Below are 12,788 nucleotides of genomic sequence, written 5' to 3'. Positions count from 1 at the left end.
TCAAAATTCATATTTAAAGCATTTTTCAAAGCAGCACATGTTGTTTTACATCAGATATGGAGGGAGGAAAGGTGGTGCGGTGTGAGTGATGCGTACCCAGATGCAGAAGTGAAAACCAAAGAGAGATGAATCTGATGGAAGTGGTATGGGACATTATGTAATCATTGAGTGATGGAGCCAGAGAGGGATAAAGATGTTCCGAACAAACATAACCCCAGTGCACTCAGCTGGAGTAATACACTGCACCATCATATGTGCGTGTCTACCCATGCTTTTGAACAAATGAGGAAGAGTAGCGGGGGAAACAGAAAATGTGCATCAGTGTTTTGGGTGTGTCTGCTGTGTGTGAGTGGGTCGTCTCAGAGTCTGTGGTTCCAGTCTGTCACTGTCTCGAGGGACTGTGGGTCTGTGAGTGCTGCTCCTCTCCTCCTCCCCACTCTTTTCTGTCTCTCCGCCCTCTCCTGGGTCCAGCTCAACACCTGCTCCTTGCAGTCAGCACAGGGCAGGGGTTCCTAAGCAACTGGAGGCAACACCAGTAGTTTCATATAATCTTTGTGTCTCTTCCTCGCGCTTCCTATGTCTTTATGACTTTCTCATAAAGCAGAGGAAACAGAAACTGCATGAATGAACTACAACCAAAATTCGAAGTCTTCCTGTAAATGTGTTATGTTTTAGTAAATGTTTAACACCACCAGTCTGAGCAATGTTGTGCTGCTGATATGTCGTCACTTTGCTCTGTGATCAAAGTCTAAAGAAGAAAAATGCCCTTATCGACTCTCACCATGCTTGAGAGATATTTTCTGTTTCCTCTCGTTTCATTTGGCGTCTCTCGTTTCTCTTGTTTACTGCTTTGGACTTTCTAACAATCTAAATCATCGGATTTGTGGAGCAACCTTTAAACCGGTAAGGCTAAATTAAGGCTAAATTAAGGCTAAATTGTCCAGAAATGACATGTGTCTCACATGTCATTTCTGGACAATTTATGCTGTGCATGCCACATGAACTTGTCTCTGCAAGACAAAGGTGATGGTGCCTTACCCCGTGTGGTTTAGAGAATAATGAACCCCCTTTACTTCCCCCCTCTGCCTGTGAGCTGTATGGCCCTAATGGGGTCAGGCAGATGGGTGGGGACCATGCCGGGGTCCATAAAGACAGCTTGTATGTGTGTGAGTGCACATGATCAGATGCACATGAGAATTCTTAGACTTGGATAAGATATTCTGTCGTTGGACATGCCATGTTCAGCTGGTACTTATTTCCTTGTGGATTTAAAACTGTGCCTCTGTCAGTATCACCCCAACTGGCTCAGGGTTGTAGTCCTGACACCCTCATACTGTGCAGATGAATGCACCGCGTTGGCGCTTGAAAAGACTGGGCAAGACTCTCAAGAGTATTCCTGTTGCCTCTCTGCCTCCCGCCTCTTTCTGGACATTGTACTGTGCTAATGACTGCACTCTCTGGCACGCCTTCCTCCATGCCTGTTGGGAATTTTTGTAATGGGGCTTTTGTGCATTGTTCCAAAATAGTGATGAGTTGTGAATTAAAAGTGGACAATTACTGCAAATATCTACTGTCAGTAGCAGAAAAATGTAAAAATACACATGAACGTTGGTATAAATCAGTCATTCATCTGCAGATGTTGACAGTTAATGGGCTACCCCTTGTTTTTCAGTCTTGCATCACTGCAGCGTTTTCATATTAAAACCCGTGTTCCTGCAACACAGGTTTACATTTCGAGCAGGAGAAGCGGTTCTCGTTGCACTGCGTTAAAAGCTGCGCCCTTCTCCTCCACCTGGGCGTGCGGCTGTGAAGCGCGCCGGTCGGGTCTCAGTTGGTCACCTCAGGTCCAAGCCTCAGTGCGAGACTCCACCCCTTTACGAGCGTCGGACACGTTCAGCACAACAAAGCATGTGTGGCTCCGCAACATTGTTCCTCCTCTGAACCCGCGGAATATAGGATTCTGACGGATTTTGTGCCGTTTGCTTCCCCATTGATGCAAATTCTAGAGTAGGTAAGCCACATTTAAGATTTCTGTCCCTTGCGCTGATGGAGACGAGTTGGTGTTTATTTGTTTTGTTGTTCATTCGGCGCCATTTTCATACACAGATTGTTTAAATGCCCCGGCACGCTGCTCCGACACAGCCCACGACTCCTTTCACGTTTTGATTTAAAAAAAAAAAAAAAGTTGGGAATTTAAGTCGTATTACGCTCTGTTGCCATGCGGCAGTTAAACGATGGTTTGTTAAGGCACATTAAAATTATATAGCCTTTATGATTTAAAATAGCCGAGGAGCCTGATAACAACATCCCTATGAATTAAGAGCGGCCCGGGTTAGCGGAGGCAGCGATGTGTTTTCGTCATGCGTGTGCGTCGTTTTTATGAAAATGAATGGGCAGGCAAGTTATCACGCTGCTAAAAAGGGCGCTCAGTTTGCACATATTAGTAAAGCTCACTTTTTTTTTAATCAAGACTACACGAAGTAGGCGGTATTATTATTATTATTATTATTATTATTATTATTATTATTATTATTATTATTATTATTTTTAGGTTACGCCTATTAAAATTGGTGAATGATGATGATCGTATGGTAAATATATGTATATATATATTTATTTTATTTTTTGTATTTGCCAGTTGAGCCTCAGTGCTTTCTATCTGGGAATGGCTTATCTTCACATGAAAGTACTGTATAGATAACATTCAGTAAGGTGCATAGGAGAAAAATGTCCTAAATTAAGATTATGAACTGACAGGAGCTGACATTATTGTCATATTTCATTACCCTAAATCATACATATTGTTCCAGGTGATGCACGTATGTTTCCTTGTGTCAGCATGTTATTCTCTGTACGGTGTGTTATAGCTATTTCCAAGAATATGTCTGCAGAGATGTACAGATGTTTGTTGCTTTTTTTTCATGCTGTTTCAGAGATGGCTCTGATTTTGGATTTCATTTTCTGCTTGACATGATTTGCTTTTACCCCAAGAGGAGTGTGTGGGTTAAAAATATCCATCTTTGCTGGAGGGCAACGTATGTGAATATGTGTCTGTTCCGTGTGCACACATGCCTGTACTACCCATAACGCACTTAGGAGAAACTCATCCAATAAGCCTCATCTCCATTGATGATACTGCTGGATATATATAGTCAGATAATCTTTTATGAAGCGCTGCAGATATGACATAGGAAGGATGAGACAGAGGTGGCATTAATGCAGTTGGACTGGCAAGTGCTTGCACGAGCAACACAAGCAAACACAGAGGTTAAAAAATGGAAGAGATAAGACCTGGGTGCTCGGGGTGCTCTCCTGTGCTGCTGAATCAGCAGTGTTGTGAACACAGAGCTGCTGAAGTGATGTTGAAGGATGTTTTTGGCTCTGCTGTGTGAGAGTGAGGTCATCAAGGTCCCAGAAGAGCTTGCTGGTGTTAATCCTCTTTTGGGAGTTATGATGCATTCGTGCAGTTAGACTACTACTCTGTTGTGTGAGCGTTACTAAATGGGCAACGGACTCCACAACAGATTCTTCTGCTCTTTTCCTCATGAAAAAGAGATACTGTGAATTTGACTCAACTTTAAAAAAATAAAAAATAAAACTTCTTCTACATTCAAATAATTCTGAGATCCAATTGCAGAATTATTTGGATTACAATTTTGGAAATTGGGTAACAATACAGTACTCATTTTAGATTGTGAGTGAATGAATGGTGATCTGGATTTTATGTGTATCCAACATAAAAAAACGCTTCCTCCATAATGTGCACTGATGTACAGATATACAGTGGGCTTTGGCTGAGGTGATGTTGGAAATGGATTCAGAATTGCTTTCAGGCTGACCACAGTAAATCAATCAAGCTACTTCATTCTTTTCCCATGTTGGTTCATGTTACACCATCAGGCTCAGAGACCATCTGTGTGTATTGATTATTTTAGCACTGGGTTTGGTGTAGATTTACACAGAGAACTAGACTCAAATAAACCTTTGTAGCCTAATGCCATTTGGTTGAGTATCCCCCAGTCCACACAGGGGAGTGGTGAATCCCTGATTACAGTGTTTGATTCAAAGTTTGATCACATTTTGAATTCTCTCTACATATGTCTTGTCCATTTTGTGTTAACTGAATATATGAACAGCCAAACACATGCTAGCTTGTATGTTGGCATGTGTGTCTGTGTTTACTTAGAGAGGTTAATAGGAGCCGCCATGTGGCCAGAGGACTGATATCTTGGCCTTCAGTTCATTTCTGTTGATTTTCAGCCAGGTAGGCGGGGCTCCACATAAAACCATGAATCAGCACAGCTGATCGCCACTGTCCTTCTGCCAGCTCTTCTCTCTCTCCCACACAGATGCACACAGACTGAGAGACAAAGAACCAGAGTGGAGGGAGACAGTGAGATAGATACTGTAGGCAGGTAGATAGATGGAGATAAGCTTACTTGGTCACTTGGGGGCTGATTAACTCTAAACTCCTTCTAATTCCTTAAGCCTTCTCTCAGTACCCAGGAAACATGCTTTTTTTATGTCCTAGTATTCCTACAAGGTAAACTTACTGTGGAACTCAGTGGCTAATGTTGATAAGATTGGGGCAGTGAAGTCTTAAAAACAAGGTTGTAAATTTAATACTGTGCATGTTTGTGGCTGTGCACACATGTATGCACATGTGCATATGCATGTCGGTGCAGTACACTGTGAACAGAAATAGATATGAGCTTGTCTGTAAAGGATAACTAATGAGTCCCTGCATCCTGAGCACATGTAGCTATTTATATACTATACCTCCTCCTTCTCCTCCTCTGCAAGCTCTTCCCCATTCAGCTCTCTTGTCTCTTTTCATTACACACATATTCACACACCAACACACGCACAGCAGCACTGCAGCATCACTGGCAAGCCTTTGGTATCTAGACAGATTCCTCATTTTAAACCTGATGACTTGGGGTAGTGGGGAATAAGAGTGAGATCTGATGTTAGTAGCAGTCAAAGCAATGGGTTAGCATCAATTTAAAAACTTTTTTTTCATGATTTTAATGAGAACTTTTAATAAATTGTAGCTCCCACTGTTAGTGTTCCTTAAATTTAAGCATATAAGATAAAACATTTCCTCAAAATGCAAGTCACTTGATCCTTAAAAGTCAATTTAAATGCGGTCTCATTCCACACTCTTTCCCTTGAGTGAAATTCACTGAGTCAAATCAAAGCTCTTCAAATTTCAAATGATCTTACTGTGGGAACATTAGATTCAATTAAAAGTCATATAAGTAAACTTTAAATCAGATCCTGATCAACCCCAGCCCTGCACCTGATCCAGCAGCTCTTCGCGAGCTCACTCTTGCCAGAGGGTGGCCTACTTCATCTATAATTTAGCTCATTAGAGACACTAATTATGGAATATTGAGGGCAGATTTTTTTTTTCACAGTACAGCGATATTTCATCTAATTACCTCTACACTAAAAAAGAAATATGCTTAGTATTATGAGAGATTGATGCTATATTGAGAGATCCTGCGGTGCGGCTGCCGCTGTCTCAATCAGTCCTCCTGCTCAGCTGGCTGATAGCAGAGATGTTAGATAGGCAACACAAAATGGAGTAGGCAGCAGACCCAAGCTCAGCTGGTCCATTAGGAGCATGTCTGTTTCCTGACAATCAGAATTGAGATGACAGAGCATTAAAAGACCCAGAGGAGCCCGTGAGCATTGATGCATACCGGTGTGTGCATATGTGTGTGTGTGTGTGTGTGTGGTGACCTAGGGAACAGGCCTATGGGGGGTCTTGTGGGGGGAAGGGAAGGCAGGATTAGTAATAGTGTGCAGCACAGTTATTGGTCACTGGACACAAACAATGGGAAGGCGAAAGAGGATTTGGTCTGTGTGTGTACCCCCCCCCCCCCCCTCCCCCCCCCCGCTGTCCTGTAGTGCCACCAGGAAGTGTATGGTATAGAGGGCCAGGCTGCACCCTTTTGGGCGGCCCTGTACATCTGGAAGATTGGCCTGCTTGTCTGTCTAGCGCTTACCCTCCCCCTCTCCCCACTCCATACAAGCCAGAGTAGGACTTGAACTACATATGGAGGGGACAAACACAGCCACATTAGTCACCAATTAGACAAGGCCTAGTCCAGACGGGATGCGTATCTGTCTCATTAAAGTTAAGAACTAATTGTGATGTGAGCCACTGGAACTGATAAATCTTGCTCAGGAGGTGTGTGTGTCTGTGTGTCTGTGTGTCTGTGTGTCTGTGTGTGTCTGTGTGTGTCTGTGTGTGTGTGTGTGTGTGTGTGTGTGTGTGTGTGTGTGTGATTGCACAATACCTGCAGTATCAGTTGTTCTTGATCAGCTGGTTAGAAGTTTCTAAATATACCAATTAGTCGTCTCGCTGCCACACCGTTGAATCAAAGTCATGTTCATTAAACTCAAACACCCGAGTACTGTGACTTTGAGTCATACCAAAGATAATAGGTAATTTAGTGGGGTTTGTTATTTACTGACAACAGTCTTGTTATCTTCCATAACTACTGTACAGTTGGGTTGAAAGGGACAGGAGGTAAAATGTCTACTGCTACTTGTGGTAAATGTTCTGTCTAGAAGTAGATGATTTGGATAAAATACAAGCCAATCACTACAGGTATTTTTTAAAGGCATTTACAGATATCAATACGTGTATATATATATATATATATATATATATATATATATGTTTAAAAACTTTTAATCTATAAAATAACTAGACAGGAAGAAATTTTGACTAATCTCGCAAATTAAATACCTGATGAATTCAGATTCTGCTTTACGTCTGTGCAAAAGTTATACAAATTCCTATATTGCAATAAAGCAGTCCCAGTGATTGGTTTTCATCACTGCCCACAAAGGCCTAATCCACCCAGAAATATTAACGAAATAGCTACATCACTTTAAAAGGTATTGAGAAGTTGAGAGTTGCCTTTTTATATCATGGTGTACATCACCCTATCACCCAGTCCTAGTTCTGTGTGTATGCAGATGCCTTAGATGACAGGGGATGCTTGGCGAGGACGATCTGGGCGGTGCTAATGGGCAGCTCCAGAGCAAAATGCCTCCTTTGTGTCAGTGAGATTTAATGAGTCTGTGATAGGCAGAGCTTGCCCTCAGAACTCCATGTAGACACAGACACTCTTCAACAAGGAAGGCTATTGTGTGGTGAAGTGATGTCTGTGTATGTGTGAGTCGGTGGGTGTGTTTGAGTTGGAATATAATCTGTATGTGGCAGTTGGCTTCATGTTTTATGGAATGAGTCTCAGAGTAGGCAGCAAACAATACATTTAAATAGCAATGTAAATTACTTATTGTACAAACTGCTTAAGCTAAATTGCTTTTGATTAGAGCAGCGGCTAAAATGATGAAATATTAAGTGAGAATGGTGAAGCATGCATACAGATAAGCTTGTTTGCATGATAAAAGATGATATTTCCTGCTTCATCATTGCCGTGTATTGAGAAAAGCCATCAAAACAAATTCAGAGTTGTTCTTTTGTCATTTGAGATTTAACACAACAACATTATTATTGTTTTTGATTTTTGAGTATTGTTTGTTTTGTTGTCTGTAGTTTTAACAAATTTTTTTCATTATTGATTAATCTGCTGATTATTTTTTAAATTCATAAATCAATTTTTTGATCTATAAAGTTGTAAAAAAAAAATCACTCCTCAAATTGCTTTTGTCCAACCAAAAGTCACAAAGTAAAATAAATTCACACAAAGATATAAAAGAGAGAAAGCACCAAATTTTACCAGTAGATTGTCCTTGAACATGAACATTAGCGATTTAGTGACATTCACAAGAAAGTGATATGTAATGTTTCCTACACACAGGCTAATAGTCCTCTGCTCCTAATCTTGTTTGTTGTGTTCCAAGTATAGCCGTGCTGTGCACTGTCACACTCAGTACAGCACAGTGACCTTTCTCCATCTCTGACTCCCTTCTGTTCTCCTTCCCAGTGGCTACCATGACAACAGAGGCAAGTGCAGTGAGTGAGGCGGACACTGAGGGAAAGCAGAAAGCCAGCGGCGCCGAGCCCAAACCCGAACCAGAGAACAAACAGAAGCCAGAGTCGGCAGCGTCTGAGCCAGAGGGGGAGCAGTCGAGCAAGAAGGCCCAGGGGCAGGCCTCTGAGCCTGGGCCAGCTGACATAGCTACCTCCCCTGAGGAGGAGCAGCTGAAGCCTCGTACCCGAACCTCTGCTGGCAAAGGCCTGTCTCGCCTCTTCTCATCTTTCCTCAAACGCCGCTCGCAGTGCTCTGAGGGAGAGGGCTTTGAGGCAGAGAAAGCCAGGGAGGAAAAGGCAGACAAAGACAAAAAAGCTGACAAGACAGAAGAGGAGAAAGTGGAAGAGGTGAAAAGTGAAGAGAAGGAGGCTAAAGTGGAGGAGGAGAAACCTGAGGTGAAAGAAGTGCAAAAGAAAGAAGAAAAGGTAGAACAAAAAGAGGATAAAAAGAAAGAGGAAGAAAAAGTTGAGAAGAAGGGCAGTAAAAAGAAAAAGAAAGAAGCCAAGAAGAAAGCAGAGGAGAAAAATGAGGACAAAGTGAAAAAGGACGAGGAGAAAAAGGACGAGGAAAACGTAAAAAAGAAAGAGGAGCAAAAAGAGGAGGAGATAGCACAGCAAACTGTAGAAAAGAAGGAGGAAACATTGGAGACTAAAGAAGAAGAAAAGGAGACTGCTGAAGTTAAAGAAAAAGGGGCAGAGGTCGGAAAGAAAGAGGACGAAAAAGTTGACAAGAAAGTGGCAAAGAAAAAAGAAAAAGAAGAAAAGGTAAAGAAGAAGGAAGAGGAAAAAGCAAAGAGGAAAGTAGAGGAAGAAGAAAGGGTAAAGAAGAGAGAGGAAGAGAAAGCAAAGAAGAAAGAAGACGAAAAAACTAAAGAGGCCGAAAAAGCAAAGAAGAAAGAGGAGGAAAAAACCAAAAAGAAAGAGGAGGAGAAAGTGAAAGAGGAGAGAGCAAAAAAGAAAGAGGAGGAGAAACCAAAAGAGGAGTCAAAAAAGAAAGAAGAGGAGAAGGTGAAAGAAGAGGCAAAGAAGGAAAAGGAGGAGGAAAAACCAGAGGAAAAGCAGAAGAAGGAAGAGGAGAAGGGGAAGAAAAAAGAGAAGGGGAAGAACAAAGGAAAGAAGGAGGTGAAAGGGCCAAGTGAGGAGCAGGTGAAGGCACCGATTGCTGCTCCAGAGCCTGAGCTTAAAACTGAGCCAGACACCGAACAGGCTCCTGATCAGCAGTCAATCAGCAGCACGGAGACGCAGGTGAGCCAGACTCTGACTAATATTACTCTTCACTGATTAGATCAGGATTTAGGGAAATATGATTATTTGCTTTCTTGCTGAGAGTTATATGAGAGGGTTGAGACCACGCTCATGTCAACATTAGATATTGCCACCTTTCTGCAGATACACACGAAAAACAGAGCCCTCCTGCATACAGATTCATACTGCAGATTGAGTTGTAGTAGAGGAGCATGTGTTTTTCTTTTCCTTGCAATGAATTTTTAATGTTGTGGGCAGCTTGCTCAGCGAAAGTAAGTATGCTGGCTTGAGCTGAAAGCTTGGTCTGAAGCCAAAATGATCCACGCTGCTTTGAACTTGAACTGTCAACAGCAGTGTATTTGCTGTTTACTCAGAATCTGCAGTTTAATTATAGTGCTGTCATCATAAAAAAAAAACAAAACAGTACATTGTGTCCTTCCACATTCTTTTCATCTGTATTTGACATACTTTGCAAATGTCTTTTGTTGACTCTACCAGCCAGTTCAAGAGGACCACAAGGAAGAAGCTGTGATAAAGAAGGAGCCTGAAGTAGTGGAAGAAGGAAAGAAGGAGGACACAGAGAAAAAGGAGGAAGAACCAGCAGAACAAGAGAAGGAAGTCAAAGGAGAGGAAAAGGCAAAGGAGGAGGCGAAGAAGGAGAAGCCTTCAAAAGAAAAGAAGACAGAGAAGAACACAGAAGAGGCTAAAGGCTCCAAACGTCAGAAAACCATGCAATGCAAAGTTACCTTACTGGATGACACTCAGTTTGAGTGTGAGCTTGATGTAAGAGACAAATTACCGTATGCTCTCTTGTGTTTGTGTAATGGCTGTCTCTCCAGTTAAAGATTAAATTGTTGTGAAGACTCAATAATACATCTTACCCACTGTCTGTCTTTGTGCCTGTGTCATGTAGAAACATGCTAAAGGCCAGGAACTTTTGACGAAGGTGTGTGACCATGTCAACCTGCTGGAGAAAGATTACTTCGGCCTCACTATCTGGGAAACCCCAACTGGCAAGGTAGGCGGTTTTTTCATCCTCCTGTAGTTTTTATGTGAAGCACAACCACATCTTTTACATGACACTGGCAAGAAACTGGTTGCGAGCAGTCTGTCATTTTTTTCCTTTATTTTCCGCAGACGTGGTTGGAACCCACAAAAGAGATCCGGAAACAGGTTTCAGGTGCTGCCTATGAGTTCACATTCAACGTGAAGTTCTACCCACCCGATCCAGCACAGCTTACCGAAGACCTCACCAGGTGAATGTCTCTAGTGTTAAAGGAATACTTCTGTCGATTCCCTTTCTTGCTGAGAGTTGGATGAGAAGATTGATACCACTCTCATTGCTGCTGGTTAAACATAAAGCTTGAGCCAGCAGCTGGTTAGCTTAGCTTAGCATAAAGACTGAAAGCAAGTGGAAGCACTAGCCTTAGCCTCTACAGCTCAGTATTAAGATTTGTTGCAGATTTGTTGCGTTTGTTGCATCTGTATCAAAGCTGTGGATTCATGGGCAGTCGTGTGCTGTAACTATTTCTTGGCTGGCAACTTCAGTAATGACAAGACTTCAAAACGTGTTCAAAACATGTTGATAAATCAGTCTTAGTGAGTGGTGCTGGTAGGCAATTTTTTTTTTTAAACTTTGGACAGATCCAGGATAGCTGTCTACCCCCTTTATGCTAAGCTAACCCAGCTGCTTAGTTGGCTTTAGCTTTGTATTTGGCATGCAGACATGAGAGCTATCTCGGCCTTCTAACTCACAGAAAGTGTGTATTTCTAATGAAGTTATTTTTTCTTTCACCGTGTTCATTTTCTCCAGGTACTTTCTGTGTCTCCAACTGAGGAAGGACATTATGCGCGGTGTTCTTCCCTGCTCCTTTGTCACACTATCCTTGCTGGGTTCCTACGCAGCCCAGTCAGAGCTTGGGGAGTATGACCCAGAAGTACATGGAACAGATTATGTTAAGGATCTGAACCTGGCCCCCGGACAAACCAAAGAGCTGGAGGACAAAGTGATGGAGTTGCATCGCACATACAGGTAATCAAAAAAGGATGGGCATTGATTGGTGCAACACAGCAATGGCTGTCTTAAGTTAACATAACTTTCATCAAGTGGGAGTAAGCATAATTTAACGGATAGAAACTGTGCAGGGCCTCTGCATCTTCAGTGTTTTCGACCAGTCTTTCAAATATTCCTGACAATAAAATATGTCTTTTGAAAGACTCTTATCATCTGCGTGCTTCCAGGTCAATGAGTCCAGCCCAAGCAGACATGTTGTTTCTGGAAAATGCCAAGAAACTCGCCATGTATGGAGTTGACCTACACCAAGCCAAGGTAGGGTGTTTGTTTTTTTTATTATGTTACATGCATAGATTCATACTTTATGGGTTAACTGGTGATGCAGGTTTTGTAATTAAAACTCTAAAATGCCAGAATCCCCAGTTCAAATATGTACCAACTTCCTTTAATTTTTAAAATGCACATCATTATTTTGCAGCAGTATGCTTGTATTACATCAGCAGCATCCCAGTTTTAATTACAAAATTGATGTCAGCCCCCTTTCAGAAAAAACTGGAGATTAATAACATTTCAAACTCCATGACCTCAAACTCCCTCATATTGTAAGAAAGCCTGCCACCCAGTGACCGTTTACTGGAAGTGTGGGGTAATGGTGACAATGTGCAGTGATACAATATCACATGTATTTTTGTGTATGCAGGATCTGGATGGTGTTGACATTACACTGGGGGTTTGCTCCAGTGGTCTGATGGTTTACAAGGACAAACTGAGGATCAATCGTTTCCCTTGGCCCAAAGTGCTCAAGATCTCTTACAAACGCAGCAGCTTCTTTATCAAGATCCGGCCGTCAGAGGTAAATCTGAACTTACTTTTGACATTCTGTTTTCTTGTGTGTGTGTGTGTGTGTGTGTGTGTGTGTGTGTGTGTGTGTGTGTGTATATATATATATATACATACATATTTCTTCCCCCAACATTTGCTCCTTATTCTTAACCCACCTATCTGACACCCTTAGGGATGGTGTGAAGAATTTACCTCTACCAATTACCTATAGATTAACTGTTGGATTTATTTCACTTGAGCCATTCCTTGGACCTATTTTATATTCTTTTATTATCTTTTAAAATTGTGAATTGTTGATTGTTTGTTCATTCACCCCAGCTCTGGGATGTACATCACGTTTTCATAGCTCATGGCAGAATAAGGTCTTCAACATAAGATCATTATATTCCACTTTGACTTTATATTTGTTTCTTCACCTACAGCAAGAGCAGTATGAAAGCACCATTGGCTTCAAACTGCCCAACTACAAAGCCTCAAAGAAGCTGTGGAAAGTTTGTGTTGAACACCATACCTTCTTCAGGTAAGAACAGGACGTTCTCACCTTATTCTGAATGACACTTCCCTGCCTGGCAACAGAGGTCATTCTCAGGTTCTGCCTATCCCCTAGATAATTGGCTAACAGGTCTCTGCAGCTTAATCCCTGCACTGGCTCCATGGCAGTGTAACCAC

The 12,788-nt window shown here is 42.0% G+C and overlaps 1 protein-coding gene across 18 annotated transcripts in view; it reads left to right on the top strand.

Annotated features, from left to right (window-relative positions):
• LOC139612867 (uncharacterized) overlaps positions 1–12,788 on the top strand; it is a 32,833-nt gene that overhangs the window by 1,438 nt on the left and 18,607 nt on the right. For 7 of the 18 annotated variants that reach the window (XM_071468982.1, XM_071468980.1, XM_071468981.1 and 4 more), the window contains exons 1-9: positions 1,764–2,007; positions 7,971–9,262; positions 9,761–10,045; positions 10,176–10,280; positions 10,400–10,518; positions 11,076–11,294; positions 11,504–11,591; positions 11,977–12,129; positions 12,542–12,639. In XM_071468982.1, coding sequence (XP_071325083.1) covers position 2,007; positions 7,971–9,262; positions 9,761–10,045; positions 10,176–10,280; positions 10,400–10,518; positions 11,076–11,294; positions 11,504–11,591; positions 11,977–12,129; positions 12,542–12,639 — 2,360 coding nt within the window. In that variant the 5' untranslated portion in view covers positions 1,764–2,006. Of the gene's footprint in view, positions 1–745; positions 904–1,763; positions 2,012–7,970; positions 9,263–9,760; positions 10,046–10,175; positions 10,281–10,399; positions 10,519–11,075; positions 11,295–11,503; positions 11,592–11,976; positions 12,130–12,541; positions 12,640–12,788 lie in introns of those variants that run through there. The other 11 variants (XM_071468983.1, XM_071468984.1, XM_071468978.1 and 8 more) reach the window with 7 other exon arrangements.

The sequence above is a fragment of the Trachinotus anak genome, unplaced genomic scaffold (genome assembly GCF_046630095.1).
Source record: "Trachinotus anak isolate AG129_WGS33_773 ecotype Australia unplaced genomic scaffold, CSIRO_AGI_Tana_v1 ptg000032l, whole genome shotgun sequence".
NCBI lineage: Eukaryota > Metazoa > Chordata > Actinopteri > Carangiformes > Carangidae > Trachinotus > Trachinotus anak.
This window is presented reverse-complemented; position numbering and strand designations above follow the sequence as displayed.